At 46.0% G+C, this 21,422-nt stretch overlaps 1 protein-coding gene and 1 non-coding gene across 3 annotated transcripts in view; one reads left to right on the forward strand and one right to left on the reverse strand.

Moving 5' to 3' along the window:
• TGFBRAP1 (transforming growth factor beta receptor associated protein 1) overlaps window positions 1–21,422 on the forward strand; it is a 63,071-nt gene that overhangs the window by 13,845 nt on the left and 27,804 nt on the right. For both annotated transcript variants that reach the window (XM_019428493.2, XM_019428492.2), the window contains exons 2-4: window positions 5,798–6,499; window positions 17,051–17,245; window positions 19,579–19,733. In XM_019428493.2, coding sequence (XP_019284038.1) covers window positions 5,812–6,499; window positions 17,051–17,245; window positions 19,579–19,733 — 1,038 coding nt within the window. In that variant the 5' untranslated portion in view covers window positions 5,798–5,811. The remainder of the gene's footprint in view (window positions 1–5,797; window positions 6,500–17,050; window positions 17,246–19,578; window positions 19,734–21,422) is intronic.
• Window positions 7,492–7,576, reverse strand: TRNAQ-UUG (transfer RNA glutamine (anticodon UUG)). The gene has a single exon. It is a non-coding gene; the product is annotated as a tRNA-Gln (tRNA).

Here is a 21,422-nt window from a genome sequence, read left to right on the forward strand (position 1 = left end):
ATTTAAACTGTTGCCCATGAATGTACTGATACTTTCAAGTCTCTTTCCCTCACCAGGTCTGTACTGTGTAGTTTTGAAAAAAATATGAAAAAGTTGATCTTTCATGATGGCTCAGTTGGTTAAGCGTCCGACTTCGGCTCAGGTCATGATCTCACGGTCCGTGAGTCTGAGTCCTGCTTCAGGCCCTGTGCTGACAGCTCAGAGCCTGGAGCCTGCTTCGGATTCTGTGTCTCCCTCTCTCTGCTCCTCCCCTGCTTGTACTCTCTCTCTCTCTCTCTCTCAAAAAATAAATAAACCTTAAAAAAAAAAGTTGATCTTTCAATTAATAACCATTCTTTTAAGGTGACATTCTGTCAGAAAGTTTCAATTTCAAGTTAGTGTGAGATCACATAATAAAGTGTGAATTAAAATCTCTCTGACTTCAACCCCAGCAAGTTGGACTTAATGATAATAAGGAGAAGCGTGGCCTATAGTTTATGTTTTCATGATTTCTATTTTAAGTGAGTTTATCCTGTGAGTTAGAGCATGGAGAAAACTTCCTGCTGCATAAAGGAATAAACCACTTGTAAGTATTAGAATGTTACTTTCTCAGCTTTCAGTAAATCCCCATGTGATTCTGTGTCAGCAGCTGTGAAGTTCATAATACAGTGTGGCTGATAATCAGGAAGCTGTGCTTTGGTTCTCCAGGACTTATTTATCCCCTAGTTCCAAGTTTGTGCCCTAAACAACGTCTCCCCAGTTCCCCCACCCCCAGCGTCTGCTAAGAACCGTTTAACTCTCTGAGTTTGGCTTTTTTAGATTCCACATACAAGTGAGATTGTGCAGTATTTGTCTTTCTCTGTTTGAGTGATCTCACTTAGCATGATGTCCTCTAGATCCAACTGTGTTGTTACAAATGGCAGGATTGCTTTCTTTTTCGGGGATGAATAATACTCCATTGTATATACGTACACCACACTTTCTTTGTCCATTCCTCAGTTGAAAGATTTTCCTGGCCTGTGAGGGGTAAGTCCCAAATCCCTGGATAGTCTAATGGGGTTCCTTTGAAGGTTACTGTGCTTTTTCCCCTGGCTGCTTTTAGAGTCCTTCCTTTCGTCCTTAAGTTTTGACAGTTTCATTTGTAATGTGTCTTTTTGCATTAATCCCTGGATAGCCTAACAGGGTTCCTTTGAAGGTTACAGTGTTTTTTCCCATGGCTGCTTTTAGAGTTCTTCCTTTCGTCCTTAAGTTTTGACAGTTTCATTTGTAATGTGTCTTTTTGCATTGAGATAATAGGGTGATCTGTTTGCTTTGTGACGTCGGATGTCCCAATCTCTCCCTAGGCTTGGGAAATCCTCAGCTATTATTTCTTTAAATGATTTTGTGCTCCTTCCTCTCTCTCCTTCTGAAACTCCAGGTTTTCCAGTATTTGTTCTTTTGAAGGAATCCTATTGATCGATTAGGCTTTCTTCACTCTTCATTCTCTCCTCTTTGTCTTCCCCTAACTGGGTTGTTTGAGAATCCTCACCCTCTAGCCCATGTTTTCTGGCCTCTGTCCTCCTTACTGCAGATGCTCTGTTGCATTTTTCTTTTTAGAGAGAGAAAGAAAGCACGTGGTCAAGTGGGGGAGAGGGCAGAGGGAGAAAGAGAGAATCTTAAGCAGGTCCACGCTCAGCTCAGAGCCAGTTGCAGGGCTTAATCCTACAGCCCTGGGATCATGACCTGAGCCGAGAGTCAGATGCTCAACCGACTGAACCACCCAGGCACACCGCCCCCCACCCACCCATTGCATTTTTCATTTTACTCACTGAGCTCTTCAGCAGCAGAATTTGTATTGGGTTCTTTTTTAATGATTTCCTTCTCTGGTAAAAATCTCATTTTGATCCTATGTTTTCCCAAAGTTTCATCGAATTGTCTTCCTGAGTTTCCTTTGTAGCTCACTGAGTGTCTTCAGAACAGCTACTTTGAATTTTTTATCAGCTGGCTCACAAATTTCGTGCCTTTGAACTCAGTTTGGAGGGTGGTTATTCCGTCATGGCGTGTTTTCCTGGTTTGTTACGTTCGCTGTCGCTTGGCCTTGCTGCGTTCACATTTGTGGCAGCGGACAGCTTCTTAAATCTGTGCGAGTTGCCTGGAGATGGGGCATTCTGTGCACCATAGATGTCAGTGTTACGTGGGTTTCCTCTCCGTGTGCGCGCAGATTTCCGCTCTGCTCTTCCTGCTCCCTCTTGTGGCAGGACTCTTAAGCTTTTGTGTCTTTGGTTCTTACAGTCCCACCTGCCGGCTACTGGAAAGTTCTCCTTCGTTTTCCCCGAAGGAGGCACTGTAGCTCGCTTGTGGTTTCTCCCTGGCCCACAGGCAGCCCTGTGGTCCGTCTGAGCGGCTCTGTCTACTGAGCTTTCCCTGGTGCTGCATGTGGAGGCACGCACAGAGCCGCTGCTTGGTGGGAGGAGGTGTGGGTCAAGTGCGCAGGCATGGGGGGGGGGGGCGGGGGCGCCTGGAGACACACTAGTGAGATCCCCGGATGTGGCACTCCCACAGGGCCCCGCTGGACTTCCTGCTGCACACGATACTATTAACGCCCTTTGAAATTCCCATCCGCCTCTCTCCTCTTCCCCTTCCTCCCCGCAGTCATGGACATCCAGCCTCAGTACTATGGGTCCTGCTGGAGAGCAGTGGTGAGCCGCATCTCGCACAGCTGGGGGAGCTGGGCACTCATGCACCACTGTCCGCCCCCCTCCGAGGCAGAGGTTGCCCCCGCCTGATAGATCAGCCCCCTGATTCCGTGGCGGGGCGCAGCCCTGGGAAAGTTTCTCTTAGAGGCTGCCTCTGCTGTGACCGAGCTCAGACTGTTTAGTGTCCGGCTTGCTCCTGCGGCCTGCTGGAATCTCCCCTTGGGAAGGCTGGCCCTCTGCACATTCTCTCTCGTGTGCCGATCCGCCCGGGTGGGCATTCTGCAGGTTTCTCCCCGGTCACAGCGAGGAGGGCCTCGGTGGGTTTGGTGGTGCCACTGATTCCGCAGCCCGTGCTGGGTTCTGGCTGCCTGTTGCTGGATGCGCAAGTGGGTGAGACTTCCCTGGGCCTTTAGTGGGTGGCGCTAGATCCCAACACCCACCAAGGGGCCTTTGTGCATGGACGTCTAATTTGTTACCGAAAGAGGGGCTGAAAGGAGGAACATCTTAGCCACCATGATGCTGACATCAGTCTCCTGCTTCTTAGAAACTACATTTAATGTTTTTTAAAGGCCTGTTGTAGGGAACTTTAGCAAGACTTGAGGAGCTGTAGTTACCAGGTAGTGAAACACTATTGCATTTCTTCAATACTGTAAAACCGTGACTTTTTAATAAACCAGATGCTTTTCTTATAGCTCTGCCTCTCCCCTGCCTCCTTCTCTGCCCACCCAGTAGTTAGACTAAATATGAGGTGTGTGTTTGTTTTCCTGTATTCTTCACCGCAGATGTGTTTAGTTTATCCCTTGTGTGAAGTGAAGACAGGCTAGAATTATGTATGGACAGTACACCTTTAAAGAGTTACATCGAGGAACTTGCTTCTGAGTGCCCGAGGCCTGTTTCCCATTCCTTCTGCAAAGGGAAAGGTACAATTCACAGTTTCAATAGTAGAATCGCTCTATCTTGCCATTTTATTTATTTATTTGTTTGTTTATTTCTATGTTTACTTTTGAGAGATAGAGACAGCATGGGAGCGGGGGAGGGGCAGAGAGCGAGGGAGACACAGAATCCAAAGTAAGCGCCAGGCTCCGAGCTGTCAGCACAGAACTCGACACGGGGCTTGAACCCACGAACCGTGAGATCACGACCTGAGCCGAAGTTGGACGCCTAACCTGCTGAGCCCCCCAGGCGCCCGTATCTTGCCATTTTAAAGGATAGCCTTTATTAATGAATCAGTGAAGGCAGAAGTGTTCCATAATACTTAGCTTTCACAGACTTACCATTCATTGGTGTTGAAATGGAAAAAAAAATTATCGCCTGGGTTTAGTTTTGTGGTTCTTTTCGGTCATGACAAATGGATGGTAGTGTTAAAAAACTGTTGGTGTCAGAGACTGAAGCCTGCTTTTCCCTCAACCCTGGACTGTCCCTGGGACCCTGTGAGTTCCCTCAGCCCCAGAGAGATGGACACGATTCCTTCTCTGTGGTGCCTTCTGAGCTTCGTGCTTTACTTTCTTGCCTCTTTTCCATAGTCTCTGCGAGGATGAGCTTGCGTAAACGAGTATGAAACTGCCTGGGCTGGAGGAGGTTGTGTGTTGAGTGAGTGTTGGCTTATGTTTCAGTCTGTCCTTCAGAGGAGATGGACACAGGTTATACGTAGCTAAGGGCAGAAGGCAGCATTATTTCATTTCTTGGTGCGCGGCTTGGGAAATAAAAACTGAAAGTAGGCTGGGGCTCTGAGAGGGATGTATTAAAGATTAGATCACAATCTTGTATCGAGTACTTGCCATGTGCCAGACAGGAAGTATATCGTGTGAGCTGACTTCCTTAAATCTCAAAATACTGTATGGAGTAGGTGCCATTATTACGTTCATTTTACAAACAAGGAAACTGAGGCATGGAGAAGCCGAGTGACTTTCCCAAGGTCACACAGCTAGTAGGGGACAGGAAGATAACTCTGATGGTGTCCAGTGGAAACACCTCATCCCCAGACCTGAGATACCCTCCTCCCTGGGGATTTTACTGACTCAAGGAAAAGGACCGGAATGCAGCTGTTGCTGCCCCTGTAGACCCGGTGGGGGGGGGGTATGAGAAATCATAGCATTCTCCATTCTTTCTCGAATAGTTTCCAGAGGTCTTCCAGCCTTGGCTAGAACGCCTCAAAGGATTAAGGAATTTAGTCTGTCTGGAGGCAGCCCTACTTCTGGGCAGCCTGGAGTGATGGAAAAGTCCACCCAGCCTCTCCTAACTGACTGTACGTTGCTTTGGAACTAGATTTCTCCCTCCTGCTTGAGCAGATCGGGGACCCTGTGTGAGTTGCCTTCCTACTGGCCAAGAGATCAGGGAAAGGCCATCTCGCTCATTTCTGCTGCCTCTAGCTTTGTGGCACGTGAAACCAGAGTCCTCTTGAGAGGAGGAAGTAGGAAGGCAGGGATGAGAGGTCGGGGCAGGGTTGAGAGGTCGGGGCAGTCTGTCGTGCAGGGGGAGTCATCTGTGAACTGACGAGTGACCTTCTCACAAACCTGCTAGGTATCCCCCCTCCTTACCTGCCAGACACGGAGATTTGAGGCACGTCTTTACCACTCTGCATGAACACGTTTCCTCGGGGAGCCAGAGAGGGTGCTGGGAAGAACCCAGAGGAGTTCAAGGTGTGGTCCCTGCCTCCGTGTTTCTGACAAGATCCGAGGGGCAGGATTTAACCACATGGCATAGTTGCGTCCCACCATTCCCTTAAATGCTAAAAAGGGGCCAGAGCAGCTCAGGGGAAGATTAATGAGGATCATTTTTGCCTTTTTCGAAAACATTTCTGTCGTGTTGTCTCCGGGTGAATACGTGTGCTTGTCTTCCGCCTGCAGGTTCATCTCCCAAGAACAATGAGGAAACTCCGTGTAAATCCCAGCTGGGTTGAGAATGGGCAGGATGGCCTCAATTAGGAGCACACGCGTGTGCTCTCCTGCTGGGGTCTCCCATTTGCCTGGTGGAAGGAGACCAGGAAGGAGAGCTTTTCTTCTCTGCACTGTTTCTTACCAGTGTCGAATGGTTTCCTTTCACTGAGGTTGTAACTGAGGAATCAGGTACATTCCCTGTGACCTGCCATGGTTCTGCTTATTGTTCGTTACCCTGAATTAACCTTCCCTTCCCTCTCCCCGCAGGTCGGCCAGCAGACATGATGAGCACCAAGGCCTTCACGTTGGTCTCTGCCGTGGAGCGGGAGCTGCTGGTAGGTGACAAGGAGCAGGGGCACATCGAATGCGTGGAGTGCTGTGGCAAGAACCTGTACGTGGGCACCAGTGACTGCATCGTCTACCACTTCCTGCTGGAGGAGAGGGCGCAGCCCGCAGGGACAGCCACGTTCTCTGCCACCAAGCAGCTGCACCGGCACCTGGGCTTCAGGAAGCCAGTGAGTGAGCTGCGAGCGGCCTCGGCCCTCAACAGGCTGCTGGTGCTCTGTGACAACTCCATCACCCTGGTCAACATGATGAGCCTGGAGCCTGTCCCCTCGGGGGCTCGCATCAAAGGGGCCGTGGCATTGGCCTTGAACGAGAACCCCGTGAGCGGAGACCCGTTCTGTGTGGAAGTCTGCATCATCTCGGTCAAGCGCAGGACCATCCAGGTGTTCCTGGTGTACGAGGACCGGGTTCAGATCGTTAGGGAGGTGTCGACGCCGGAGCAGCCCCTGGCCGTGGCTGTGGATGGCCACTTCCTGTGCCTGGCTCTGACCACCCAGTACATCATCCTGAACTACAACACGGGCGTCGCCCAGGACCTGTTTCCTTACTGCAGCGACGAGAAGCGACCCATCGTCAAGAGGATCGGGAGACAGGAGTTCCTCCTGGCAGGCCCCGGAGGACTGGGTGAGCCCCCGCCAACCTTCACCTCCCGTCTGTCCGTTCCTTTTGCCGTATCTCCGTGAACCCTTGTGGAGATCCGAGAGGGAGCGGTTAGCTGTGACGATAGATACTACACTCCTAAAGGGTGTTTGCAACACTGAGGATATGTAGCAAGATACAAACAGAACCGCGTAACCAGCGTTTGCTACAGCTTCCTTAGATTGTTTTGTGAATGGAGGGTTAATGGAATAAATGGAGGCCCATCATAAAGGAAAGCCAGCCTTATTTCGTGCCAAAGAGGAGCCTGCAGGTGGCTCCGGGGAGAAAATCCCTCAAAGTAAATAACTACCAAATAAGAGTCTGTAAGCCTGCCTTACACGAATTTCTCACGTGTGTGGCTTTGTCAGTGGATTGTTTTTACTTTCCTTTATAAAGAGGAGTTGAGCTCTCTCGGAGGCATTTTCAAATGAGAAAACTTCAGTGCTCTGTCCCCAATTTTATCGACTGCAGTTTGATTCCACCACAGTTTCTTGTAGCTAGCTCCTGAAAAGGGCTCTGTTGTATGGCCTTGCTAATTCTCTGTGCTGCCTAATCGAAATTAAGACTCAGAACGGTTAATGGCATGGGTGGCTTGTACTTTCTTTCTGCCGTGGATGGCTCATTTTAGCGTTAGTGTGCGTCTGGGACATACAGGTGCTGGGGAGGGCGGGTCCCCTGACCGCTGGTACTCGCTAACCATAGTTTGGGTGTAGGTGTCTCATTTCAGGGTGATGGGCACAAACATATTTTCTGGTAACAACAAAAGTTGAGGTCATGAGCTAGTGAGCGTACACTGGCTGATTTTTAGGTTTTTAAACAGATTTTATTTTTTTTAATTTTTTATTAAAAAAAATTTTTTTTTAACATTTATTCATTTTTGAGAGACAGACACAGAGAGAGTGCGAGTGGGGGAGGTGCAGAAAGAGAGGGAGACACAGAATCCGAAGCAGGCTCCAGGTTCTAAGCTGTCAGCACAGAGCCCGACGCGGGGCTCGAACCCACGAACCGTGAGATCACGACCTGAGCCAAAGTCAGACGCTTAACCGACTGAGCCACCCAGGCACCCCAACGGATTTTATTTTTTAAGGAAATTTGGGGTTCCCAGCAAGACTGAACAGAGAGTACAGAGTTCCCATATGCCCACTGCCCCCATACGTGCACATCCTCCTGCACTATCCACATCCCCCTCCAGAGTGGTATACTTACGATAATGGATGAATCTACACTGATACCTTAACATCACCCAAAGTCCACGTTTACATTGGGGTTCACTCTTGGAGTTGTACATTCTATTGGTTTGGGCAAATGGAGCCATCTTTATGGTGCCATGCAGAGTATGTTCATTGTCTTTAAAACCATCTGTACTGCACCTGTCCATCCCCTCACCCCCAGCCTCTGGCAACCACTGATCTTTCCAGAGTGTCATACAGCATGTTACCTTTCCACATTGGTTTCTTTCGCTTAGTAGTATGCATTGAAGCTTCCTCCGTGGCTTTTCATGACTTGATAGCTCAAATTTTTACTTTCTGGGAAAAAATTCTTTATCCCAACCACCTTCTTCTTTAACAAAAATTTCAATTTTAATGAAAAAAAGTTGTATTATGGAAAGCCAACATAAATATATATAGTAAAGAGAATATTATAATGAACTCAAATGTACCCATTCCTTGCTAGTTGTTTGATTTATGCACCTGACCGTTTCCTCTGCTCGATTATCCTAGCATCCTGGGCATCATAGCACTTTACCTATAAACCTTTCAGTATGTAGTTCTAAGTCACTTAAAAAAGGAAAAAAGAGGGGCGCCTGGTGGCCCAGTAGGTTGAGCGTCCGACTTCGGCTCAGGTCATGATCTCGCGGTCCGTGAGTTCGAGCCCCGTGTCGGGCTCTGTGCTGACAGCTCAGAGCCTGGAGCCTGCTTCGGATTCTGTGACTCCCTCTCTCTCTGCCCCTCCCCCACTCATGCTCTGTCTCTCTCTCTCTCTTTCAAAAATAAATAAACATTAAAAAAAAATTTTTAGGGGCGCCTGGGTGGCGCAGTCGGTTAAGCGTCCGACTTCAGCCAGGTCACGATCTCGCGGTCCGTGAGTTCGAGCCCCGCGTCAGGCTCTGGGCTGATGGCTCGGAGCCTGGAGCCTGTTTCTGATTCTGTGTCTCCCTCTCTCTCTGCCCCTCCCCCGTTCATGCTCTGTCTCTCTCTGTCCCAAAAATAAATAAAAAACGTTGAAAAAAAAAAAAAATTTTTTAAAAAAAGGAAAAAAGAGGGGCGCCTGGGTGGTTTAATTGGTTAAGCGTCCAACTTCGGGACATGATCAGGTCATAATCTCACTCACAGTTCATGAGTTTGAGCCCCGTGTCGGGCTCTGTTCTGCTTTGGGTTCTGTGTCTTCCTCTCTCTGTGCCCCTCCCCTGTTCACACTCTGTCTCTCTCTCTCAAAAATAAATAAACATTAAAAAATTTAAAAAAAGAAAGAAAGCCACAACACCATTACATACCTAAAAATTTTTAACAGTAATTCCTTAATATCATCAAATATCAAGGCATGCCATATTTCTCCTGTTGGTTACATATATGCAGAGAAACATGTAAATACCTATCTACATAAATTTATGTTTTAAGTATATGTTTATTTTTCAGCTTGATTGAATCAGATTCTGCATGAGGCCAGTATACTGCAGTTGACTGATGTGTTAAGCTTCTCTTGGTCTGTGAGTCCTCTTCCCTCCTTCCCTTTTGATTTTTCCTTAATTTTTTGTTGAAGAGGTTGGATCATTTCACCTATAGCATCCCACGGCCTGCATTCTGATGATTGTAACCCCTTATATTGTTTACTACGTCAGGCTGACCTTCATGTTTCCTGCCAGCCTGTACTTAGGATGACAGGTTTTATCAGATTCAAGTGTTTTTTATTGCTTGTTTTGGGGAGAGAAAAGGCTTCGTGGTGGGACTTCCATACGGTTGTGTAGTTTCTTTTTTTCTCTCCGTGATGTCAGTAGCTATTGATGAGTGAGATGTAGATCCTTAAATCATGGCGGGGGCGGTTGCTAAATGGCAACATTCTGTTTCTGTCCATTCCTCCTCCATACCTTAACTAGATTGCTTCAGTGAGGAAAAACTTCTTGTATTTGGTCGCCCCCAGGTACATTGTGTAAGACAGGCAGAACAAGAAGGTGATCCCTTCTCTTCCAGAATGACACTTTAAAAAGTATCATTACGCTTCATGGATTCAGACCCATATGGTACGTTTCATCTATCTGTGCTTGGTGGGGGTTTATCCAGGTTGACTGCTGAGCCCCCTTCACATGACCCTGGAACTTTGATGTCTTCCTTGCCTTCTGGTGTGACAAGGGGTTCCAGGTTCATTTTGTGCATTTCCTGCCCTAGATCTGGTTTCAGCCATTTCTCTAAGGACCCCTGATGTTTAGAGACCACAGTCTGGGTGCTAGAGCTGCTTGTTGTGCATTGTTTTGAGGTCTGTTCAGTGGACAGGGTTAGAAGGATGCATTTTTTTAACGGTAAAGTCCATTCTGAGATCCTATTGATAGAACCACTTCAGGGCTGCAAGGGCATTGACCTCATCTGTCTCTATTCTTGTATCTCCTTTCAACCACACCAAAAATCTTAGTAAACCCCTAGCCCGACATGGCTGTTCCTTTGATTTATCTCACAGGACACACAACAGAATGACAATACTGACACCATTGCTCCCATAGTGTAATGGCTAGAAAAAGTTTGATTGTTATAGTTCTTTTTGTTCTCAGGGTAGGGCATATATAACCTGTCAGGAATGTACAGTCACATCACTGTGTTCTAAAGTCCCTTGGAAGAGTTCCCCTCTGTGTGGTTATGCCACCACCTGCATATACAGTTCGATTAATTTGTTTTATTTTACTTTGGATATTTAGGAATTGCTTTATTTTATTTTATATTTTTACATGTAAATATTTATAAGGTTGCAGCTCAGGTGGATGCAGCAGGGTGTATTCAGAGAACTGCTATCCTGTCTCCTTCACTTACTCTCTTCTTCTCCCGTAGGTAACTTTTATTTTTAGGGTTTATCCTTTCATTTTTAAGGGAAAAATACAAACAGATGTGTAAACATTTGCATCTCCCTCCTTCTTGGCTTTTTTATTTTATTTTAATGTATTTTGGAGATCCTTTTGCCCTGTAACACAGAAATATTCCTCATTTCACAGTTGCATGCTCCTTAGTCGTGTGGGGGCACCATGGTTGTTTTAAATCCCCTATTGGGGCATATGGGTTTTTGCCAGTTTTATGGTATTAATAAGGACTTATCTTTTTGTATTTTCCTGATGGATCTATGGGAATGCCTTCTATAAGTAGGATCATTGAGTCAAAGTAGATATGCATGTGACTTTTGCTAGGTATCGCCATATTCCTTTGATTAGAGATTGTCCCATTTTCTAGGGCGCCTGGGTGTCTCGGTTGAGCGTCCGACTTCAGCTCAGGTCATGATCTCACAGCTCGTGAGTTCAAGCCCCACGTCGGGCTCTGTGCTGACAGCTTGGAGCCTGGAGCCTGCTTCAGATTCTGTGTCTCCCTCTCTCTCTGCCCCTAACCCACTCACATTCTGTCTCTGTCTCTCTCAAAAATAAATAAACATTAAAAAAAATTTTTTTTTAAAAGATCGTCCCACTTTCTGTTCTCCCCAGCAACATATGATGATGCCTGTTTCCCCTCAGCTCTGCCAACAGAGTGGAGTATGTTGTCAGATTTTTGTGTTTTTCCCAGTCTGGACATAAGAAATGGGATCTCAATGTAGTTAATTGCATTTCTCCTATTAGGAGCAAGAGTGAACATTTTTCATACATTTAAGAGTCATTTGCATTTCTTTTGATGGGAATTATCTGTTCTTTTCTCTCCCCATTTATTTTGTGTTCTTTACGTATTTAGATACCAACCTGTCTGGTGTATGTTTCAAATATTTGTTTACAGTTTTTGGTACATAAAAGCTTTTCTTCAACATTTCTATATAATCAAATGTATTAACCTTGTTTTTCACTTTATTGCTTCTTGATTTTGAGTCATAATTAGACAAGAACTCTACCACTGAGCCACCAATCCAAGCAATTTTGAGTCATTGTTAGAGGTTTCCTTCTCTTCTGGTTATGGACAGATTTACCCATGTTTTCTGCTAGTACTTTTATGGCTTCCTTTTTTTTTTTTTATAGGCAGAGTATAAGGAATGGATTCAATTTTATCTTTTTCTGTATGACTGTCTGTTATGTCCACAAACTGATGGCAGAACCCACCTTCTATCACTGATTTAGGCAGCTGCCTTTAATGCACTCTCAATCTATGCCACTGGGCCTGTCTCTGGATTTTCTGTTTTGTTCTGTCAGTGTGTTTGCCTGCTTATAAACCAGTAGCTGACTGTTTCTGTTATAAAGGCTTTATAGTGAAAACATTTGACTAGTGTCACTTGTAAGTGCTTTCATACGTTACCTGTATACAGCTTCTGTATACGGCACAGCCATCACACCATCGTTACGCGACTTCAGAAACTGAGTTCAAATAAATGAGTGTAATGACTGCAAATGCACCTTTCAACAGGTGAAAGCCATATATTTTCATTTTGCTCTCGTTTCTCCCTGAAGACGGTATGTGCTCACCCCCCGTGTCCTGAGAAACCACTCTTCCCTTTTTGTGTTAGCTTACATCTTCCCATTTTCAGCAATACTTGGTTGAAATTTTCATACTGTGATTGAGCACTGTCACTTTCAACTCTGTATTTTGCTAATCCTTCTTGGAAAATGCAGATGGTTTAGCTACTCCTGACTCCATGTGGCCCCCTCCCCGCTCCCAGCTCAGAGAAGGGGGTCCTCTGACATTTAAAGGGTGCACAAGTTGAAAATAATGCTTTTTTTAAAAAGATGTACAATTTACACATTTGTTACATTTGCACTTGACTCTGACAATATAGAGACAGTAGAATTTGTCACCTGCTTAGCAAGTGTATAATTAATTAGTGTGTGTTAATGACAGTGCCTTCTGTTCCTACGTGGTTTTGTGGCACCTTATGCTGTTTGACCTGGGCCCCTCAATTGCCAGTTCTTGCTCTGCTCTTTTATTCTAGTGATGTCTTCTGCTTTTTGGGTGTGTAGAAGCCTTTGTTCTTGGCCTCTGGTTTCTGCCCTTTTCATTTCGAGAACATTCATGTCAGGGCCTCTGCGCTGCATACTTCCCAGGTCGGGCGATACCCAGCCATAAGCGGGAAATGCAGTCACCCGGATTTAATGCCAAGATGAGGCTGGACCACGTCTTGCTGTCCACGTTCCCACGAGAGTGTGCTGTTCAGAACACGGTTACTTGACGGGAAGTTTCACAGCATCTCAGGCTCGCTGTATGCTGGTCCCTCCGGGGGGTTACATTGGCCAAGTGCCTGGCTGAGTGGCGTGCCAGCACCTGTGCCCTTGGGTTCTTTTCAGCTGGCTGGCTCTCAACACACCGAAAAGTCAGGATAGTGCTAACTGAATTTCCTCCTCCAAAGCTAAGTCCTCATTCCAGATTCTTCATGCTTCCTAGAGCTCTGCACCTCGGGTTTCTCTCCAGCATTTTTTAATGCTGGCTGAATACTTGGGCGATGCAGCTGGTGGGCCAGTTCAGACTGTAATTATGTCCTCTCTGTTACTGTAAAACACTGGAAACGCCAAACCCTGTGCCTTCGGTCCCAAGTTCGTCTACCTCTGGGACAGTAGCAGACGGCTCTTACTGATCGGTTCCGCCTTCTAACTCTGAGTTTTCTCGGTGGAGTTTTCCGTGTCTCCACTGAACTCCTGACTTCTTACCTGCTTTGGAAAGAGCTGAGATCAAAGGGGCGTCACCAGCCTCAGGAGCAACCAGCCCTTGGTTGCGCTCTGCAGAGACGTTTTCTGGTTTCTGTCCTGTCCTCCTGTATTCTGCTGTGGCTTTGGATGTGCTCAGTGCACCAATTTGTTCCCCTTCAGGAAGCATGCTGCTATCGCCCGAGAAAGCGCTGAAACCCCAGTCTCCCCTCTCCCAGAAGTCTGTGACCTTGAGTTCGTGAAGTGCAAACATCGCCTCCTACCCGCATCCTAATCTCTGTTTCATTTTAGACTCCACGTGGTCGTGTTAATCCCGAGGCCAACAGCCGCATGGTGGCCCTTGACTCACCTTCTGTCTTGTTCCCACTGAGTCAGATGCCAGGTTCCCTGATTCAGCTCTGGAAGTCACTTCCCCTCCGTTTTGCCCCAGTGCTGGGCTGACCGAGACCTCCTTCCTGGTGGTGGGCAGCCGCCTGGCCTCCCCTGGGTCCGGCTCCTTGCACACAGCCCCCGTCCCCACTCCTGCCAGGTTGGCTTTCCGAAGCACCTGTGACGTGTGACAAACACGTTTTGTTACTTACCGCTTTATTGTTCAGCCTGACTACAGCCCGCACGTCCCATTCCAACCCCGACTTGACTTTCCGACAGGGTTCACCCTGTTCTGGCGACACATGCCCTCCCCCACTGCTGCCCCCTGTCCCGGTCACCTTCCTGGTGCAGGCTGCTGTTTGATCGCTGGGCTCTGTCTACACTTGAACTCTGTCAGCACTCAGAAAGCTTTTTACACCTTTCTGTGCCCTGGTCTTTATCTCCTGTGTGGTAATTTTTATTTTACGAATTTCCCTGTACCCCTTCACCACTTGTGAATCCTTGAAACGCTGGTCTATCACTTGGTAGCTATCTCTGTGCTCCATGTAGTAAGAGTTCACTGAATTGAAATCGCTACTTTGTGTTTGCCCTTTTTTTATATCCACAGTTAATAGGTGAGCTTTCTTCTCTGTGCGTGATGCGCTCAGCCAGAGCCACGTATTCTTTTAATGTGTTATATACTCAATTTTATGCTGTTACTAAAAACACTGCAGTGACCATCTTGGTACTTACTAATTGGCGCTAGATTTAAGAGTAGAATCAATTAAAGTGTAAGTGTATACTCAGGGGCTCCTGGGTGGCTCAGTCGGTTGAGTGTCCGACTTCAGCTCAGGTCATGATCTCACAGTTCACAAGTTCGGGCCCCACATCGGGCTCTGTGTGGACAGCTCAGAGCCTGGAGCCTGTTTCGGATTCTGTGTCTCCCTCTCTCTCTGCCCCTCCCCCACTTGAGCTCTGTCTCTCTCTGTCTCTCAAAAATAAAGAAAAATAATTAAAAAAATTTTTTCAATAAAACAAAGTGTAAGTGTATATTCAGTTTTGGTAGATAATGCCAAATTATTCTCCACAGTGTGTTTTCCTTATAGCAATACTGGTGTTATCAGTCTGTAACCTTTAGCCAATCTGATGGATAAAAGTTGTTTTTTGACTGCTTTTTTTTTTTTTCATTTAAATTTGTGCCCCTGGTTATTAATGAATATGAAAATCTCTTTGTGAATTTACCAGCCATTTGCATTTTTTGTCTTTTGTGAATTACTAATTTATAGCCTCTCTTTCTGTGTTTAGTCTTTTTCTTTTTTTTTTTAAATGTTTATTTTATTTATTTTTGAGAGAGAGAGAAAGAGAGAGAGTGAGAGTGTGAGGGGGAGTGGAAGAGATACAGAGAGGGAGAAAGAGAATCCCAAGCAGGCTCCATGCTGTTCGTGCAGAGCCTGATGTGGGGCTCGAACTCACAAACCGTGAGACTATGACCTGAGCTGAAACCAAGAGTCGCACACTCAACCGACTGAGCCACCCAGGCGCCCTGAGTTAGTCTTTTTCAAAATGATCTTTGGAGACTTTGAAGGGTCAAAGGGAAATATGTAAGGTCAGAATGGTTTACCTTAGGCAGTTGTAACTCCTTCGTGGGACACATAACACACACACACACACACACATACACACACACAGTAGGCTTAGTGTATTATCCTCTTTTTAAAAAAATAATTTTTTAATATTTCTTTTTTGAGAGAGAGAGTGCAGGTGGGGCAGAGGCAAAGAGAGGGGGACAGAGGATCCAAAGCAGGCCCTCCACTGAGAGCAGTGAGCCCAGTATGGGGCTTAAACCCATGAACTGCAAGAGCCTGACCTGAGCCAAAGTTGGACACTCAACCCACTGAGCTACCCAGGCACCCCAGTGTTCTATCCTCTTGTCAGAGTTTCGGTTCTTGCTACCACTTGCCCAGAGCCTGTAAGTAGCATGTTAAGCAGGGCCCAGCAGTGTTCAGAGCAGTGTCGTTCTTCATGGAGGGCCTCAGCGTGTGTCCGTTGAGAGCAGGGCACATACACCCCTGTGGGTCCTGTGTGATACCCATTTTCAGCAACCGCCTAATTTAGAGGAACAGAGCTATGTCTGTACTTGGTTGGCTGCAGTATGTTTCAGTCTTTGTAACTACAGAAAATTTAGGTGAGTTGACGATTTCATGGGTTTAGGAATTTTGCTCATATGGTATAGTTGAGATATTTCCCCTTGTCCTTAATCTTAAAGCTGTCTCCAGATCTCTTCCTGTGTCTCCCCTGCCCTCTCTCCATCCTGTCTAGTAGAAACCATTTGTCGTTTGCAGTAGCAGCTGACGATTTGCAGGCACCAGCATGCTATTTTAAAGGTGTTTTATGTCAACTCGTTTGAAAACCAAGTTAAAATGAATTGACTTTCCTTCATGAATCTATTAATTTTGGTAAACCCAGTATCTGTGGACTGTATATGTGTAGCTCATTTAGAAATGGCTAGTTTGGTGCTTTATGTACAAGACAGATAAGCAGTCATTTGACGTGGAACTTACAAACACTTAACAGCAGTCTGTCTCAAAGTGCAAATCTGGTTCTCTCCCTGCATTGTAGAGTATGTGTGTCCAGTAGTAGCCTTCAGCTCTGAGCAGGGCCAGCTCCTTATGGGACACCTTGTGGAGTGCCTGGCACATAGTAGGAGCTCAATAAATATCTGAGTGACAGTGTTCAGTATTCATTTGACAAGGAAGAGCTGTAACTTAGAGATGCAAGCCAGTTGGAAGACTGGATATGAGAGAGAGCTTGCGAAGCTGCTTAAATTGTTTGGAGGTAACTTTTTCCCCACAGGTGACGACATGTGCTTTATATACCTTCGTGTGGGTATATGTAAACTTTTTTCAAGTTCATCTTTTAAAATTGTATTTTAAAGAGAGAGAAAGAGAGCTTAAGTGGGGGAGAGGGACAGAGGGGGGGAGAGAGAGAGAGAGAGAGAGAGAGAGAGAGAGAGAGAGAGAGAATCTCAAGCAGGCTCCACGCTCAGCACAGAGCCCAACACAGGGCTCAGTCCCACCACCCTGGGATCATGACCTGAGCCGAAATCAAGAGTCAGGTGCTCAACTGACTGAGCCACCCAGGCGCCCCTAAGTTCATTTTAAGTTAGAAGTAAATACAAGGTAGACATTCAGGGGGAGGTGGTTTTCTACACAAAAATGAAGCCATGTAGGGGTTTTCACACCTGCAGCGTAGGGCATCATCCTTCCTCTCCTGAAATATAACGAAGGAGGGGGTGGTGTGCGTTCTGCCTCCAGACACGTCTACGGACAGAAAAAAATGACGTACTTATTTGGAGGCCCAACTGACCCTTCCTATTTTTATAGGCATGTTTGCCACGGTTGCCGGTATATCTCAGCGAGCCCCCGTGCACTGGTCGGAGAACGTGATTGGGGCAGCCATCTGCTTCCCGTATGTCATAGCGCTGGATAACGAATTCATCACGGTGCACAGCATGTTGGACCAGCAGCAAAAGCAGACCCTGCCCTTTAAGGAGGGCCACATTCTCCAGGATTTTGAAGGTACCACTTTACACAGAAATCATAATGGAATTTCGTTATCAACCCTCTTGTGACATTTCTACAGTAAACGTTATTAAGGGTCCATCGGAGCTGGGCCTCATAGTAAGTTTGGAAGACGCACGGGTGACGGTGGTGCAGTCTCTGTGCCCCAGGGGCCCCGAGGTTAAAGGGAGACGGATATCTGAACAAATAGCTGCGGCAGTTTAAGAGCTTGATAAACACAAAGCAAGGCCAATTGGGAGAGCAGAGGAGGAATTGTTTCCTGGAAATAATCAGGGAGGGCTTTCTGGAGGAGATGGTATTTGAGCCAAACCTCTGAAGATGAGTAGGAGTCAGCCGAGCAGATTTGGTGTGAAAGAACCTTCAGGTAGAGAGAAAGGTGCCTGCTGTGAGGGAGCCCTGGGCTTCAGGACATGCAGGCAATTCCGTGTCATTGGAGTACATCACGCATGAGGAGGCCTGGCATGACACCAGGCTGGGGCAGACCCGGGCAGTCGGGAGGGACCTCCCCTCGTGTGCAGCCGTGAGCTGGGTGAGGGATTTATTTTACTTTTCCTAAATTTTATTATGAACATTTTTTTTTTTAATTTTTTTTTAATGTTTTATTTATTTTTGAGACAGGGAGAGACAGAGCATGAACAGGGGAGGGTCAGAGAGAGGGAGACACAGAATCCGAAACAGGCTCCAGGCTCTGAGCTGTCAGCACAGAGCCCGACACGGGGCTCGAACCCACGGACCACGAGATCATGACCTGAGCCGAAGTCGGCTGCTTAACCGACTGAGCCACCCAGGCGCCCCTATTATGAACATTTTCAAATGTACTGAAAAGTTGAAAGAAAAACAAAGTGAGGCACCATGTACCATTGACCTAGACTCAACACTTGTAAACATTTTGCTGAGCTACTTAAAAACAAGTAAAAGACATCATGCCATTTAATCCGAAATATTTCAGTGTGCAATCTCCTAAGAATTAAGGTATTTCCCCATGTAACCACAAAGCCCTTTTCTCACCTTAGAAAGTGAGCCATGTTCAGATTTCCCCAGTCGTCCTATGAATGCCTTATATGATATTTTCTTCAAACCAGGAACTGATCTAGATTTATATGTTACACGTGCCACTTAAGGATGTTAGGTCACCAAACATCGCCCTTCCTGTTCTGGATGCTGGGGATATAAACTTACTAAGACTCTCGGCCTCCACATTAAGCATGGCATATCCAGTCGGGGGCCCTGACACATGCATCAGGAGTGCGTGTTTCGTAACAATATCACGGTGCCGTGTACATTGAGTGGCAGAGGTGGGCACGGGGTCACAGGCACATAGAGGCTGCCGACGTAACCCACTGTAGGTGCAACCAAGGGGAGACTCCTTGGGAAAGGGGACCCCAGTGCAGAGAAGGGACAGCATCTCCTCTGAGTATGAGAAACGTTACTTCGGCCGTGATATAGAAGGTAAATAACCTGGACAAGAGAGCAGAGCGGAAAGACTTAGGAAGATGTGACAGTAATCCAGGCAAGGAAAGATGAGGCCTTCAGGCAGTGGGGCCAGAATGGAACAGTGGGTTCCCGGGAGAGAAAAGCGGAGGATCAGAGAAGGGTTGGCTGATACCCAGTCATCCTTCAGACAGGAAGAGAAGATCGTTCTGTTGCTTGCTGCGGACAGGTGATGGTTTGCTTCAAGAGCATCTCCAGACGGGAGCGGAACTCAAGGCTTCGGAGCTGGAGCGCAACTTGCTTTGCAGCTCTAGCTTTGTGGACTGTCTGCACCGGGTCTCCCAAGTAAAACGAGGGCGATGGGTGATGGGGTTGGCCACAGGTCAAGTGAACTCACGGGGCTGCAAGGAAGTGATTGAGGTCACGCCAAGACCTGGGCATATTAGGGTGGGAGGTGAGTATGAAGTACGGTTCAGAATGTTGTGTCGTATAATTTCAGTTTCCTATAAACTATCATGGAAAGAAAAGAATTCTTAAAAAACATTTTAGGGGAAGTATATCATAATCTTCACTGATCATTTGCCATAATTGATCTGTACAGCTTCTTTGGGCTTTATGTTATGTATCTACTCAACTGATTTTAAATTTACCCACACTTTTGAATAAACGGCAAAAAAGCCTGTCTCGTACTTTGGAAATGTGGTATTAGTGTCCCCCCCCCCACTTTTTCTGACCATTGGCAGTATGTGAGGAAGAAAAGAGAAGCACTGTAATTGATAATTTCTGAAGGGATTCTGTGTTGAGAGAACTGTGATGAAATCAGTCATCAGATCCGTAACGATCCTATTGGGAAGAGCGTGTGTTCTTTCTCTTTCCAACACTGTTGATTTTTTTCCCAGGAAGAGTGATTGTCGCCACAAGTAAAGGAGTTTACATCTTGGTTCCGTTGCCCCTGGAAAAGCAAATACAGGATCTTCTAGCAAGCCGTAGAGTGGAAGAGGCTTTGGTTTTAGCCAAAGGAGCCCGGAGGAACATTCCAAAAGAAAAATTTCAGGTTTGTAATTAGCTGGTTACAAGAAAGCATGCCTCCAAGTCACCGGTTAAGAAACACTCAGATTTCATTAACGTACGTCGGCCCTCCCGATGCACCACAAGATTGCTTTCATGTCTGTTAGTTTACTTCCTCAGCCCGTTCACATCATACAGATATGGAGGCAAGTTGCAGTCGGACAGCTGGACCAAGGTCTCACTGCTAACAGAGGCCGAGTAATTCCTGTGTCTGACGTATATAACACGTTGTGTTTCTAGTCAACTTTTTTCTTCTGTGGGCCTTCAGAGAGGGGTCGGGGGATAGTTCTCATAAAGGGTAACGACGTCAGCTTCGTTTGTCTCCTAATTTAGAATTTGTGTTTGTTGGGATGGGGTTCAATTTTAAAAGTTTAGATTTATCTAAACTATAGGAAAAGCTTTGTGAGCCATGCTCATAAACTACCTAAGACTGCAGAAATCCATCTGGTTAATTTCCATAGAAGGACACTTTTAATGCCCTTGAGGCACCAACTTTAATGTGGTTGGTATGATAAATAAAACCAATCCAAGAATCATAAGGTATTCTTACATCCAGTGGAATCAGGTTCCCTAAAAATTGCTTCTCGGTCAGTCGTTAGTTAGTTCACATTACTCTACATATTTGAAAATAATGAAACATAGTAGGGTGTGTGTATGCTTCATTGAATATGGAAACTGATCATGAAAAGTTCTCATGACTTAATCATGATCCCTTGATGGTTACCCAGCAGTCAGATTTCCACATGACTAAGTGATTGTTGTGGAGTGAAGTAATGCCTTCTGGCCTCAATTGCTTTATGCTGTCAAATGAAAGAAGACCAGACGTGTAATTTATGGTTATGGGTATGAAAGAGAGCTTTTTTTTTTTTTTTTTTTTTTTTGAGTATAGTGGACATATAATGCTATGTTACTTTTAGGTGTACAACATAGGGATTCAGCTTCTCTAAATGTTATGCTGTGCTCACCAAAGTGAAGAGGCTGTCTTTTCTATGTTGAAAGATTGATGAGCCTTCCCTCTTTATTCCCGACTTTTTAAATTTTCAGTCCAAGTTAGTTAACATATATAGAATTTAGTGATTCATCGCTTACATATAACACCCAGTGCTCATCCCAACAGGTGCCCTCCTTAAATGCCCATCACCCATTGAGGCCATCCATCAGCCCTCTCAGTTTGTTCTCTTGTATTTAAGAGTCTCTTATGGTTTGTCTCCTTCTCTGTTTTTATCTTTTCCTTCCCTTCCCTTCCCATATGTTCATCTGTTTTGTTTCTTACAATCCACATATGAGTGGAATCATATATTTGTCTCTCTCTGACTGACTTATTTCGCTTAGGATAATACATTCTAGTTTCATCCACTTTGTTGTAAATGGCAAGATTTCATTGTTTTTGATCACCGGGTAATATTCCATAGTATACATATACTAAATTCTTTATCCGTTCCTCAGTTGATGGACATTTGGGCTCTTCCCGTAATTTGATGATTGTTGATAACACTCCTTTGGATAAATACCTACTCGTGCAATTACTGGGTTGTAGGGTAGTTCTCTTTTTAATTTTTTGAGGAACTTCCATACTGTTTTCCAGAGTGGCTGCACCAGTTTGCATTCCAACCAACAGTGCCAAAGGGCTCCCCTTTTGGGGCACGGTTAAGTGTCTGGCTCTTGATCTCGGCTC

This window comes from Panthera pardus, unplaced genomic scaffold, assembly GCF_024362965.1.
Source record: "Panthera pardus isolate Hobbes unplaced genomic scaffold, ASM2436296v1 HiC_scaffold_25, whole genome shotgun sequence".
Lineage (NCBI taxonomy): Eukaryota > Metazoa > Chordata > Mammalia > Carnivora > Felidae > Panthera > Panthera pardus.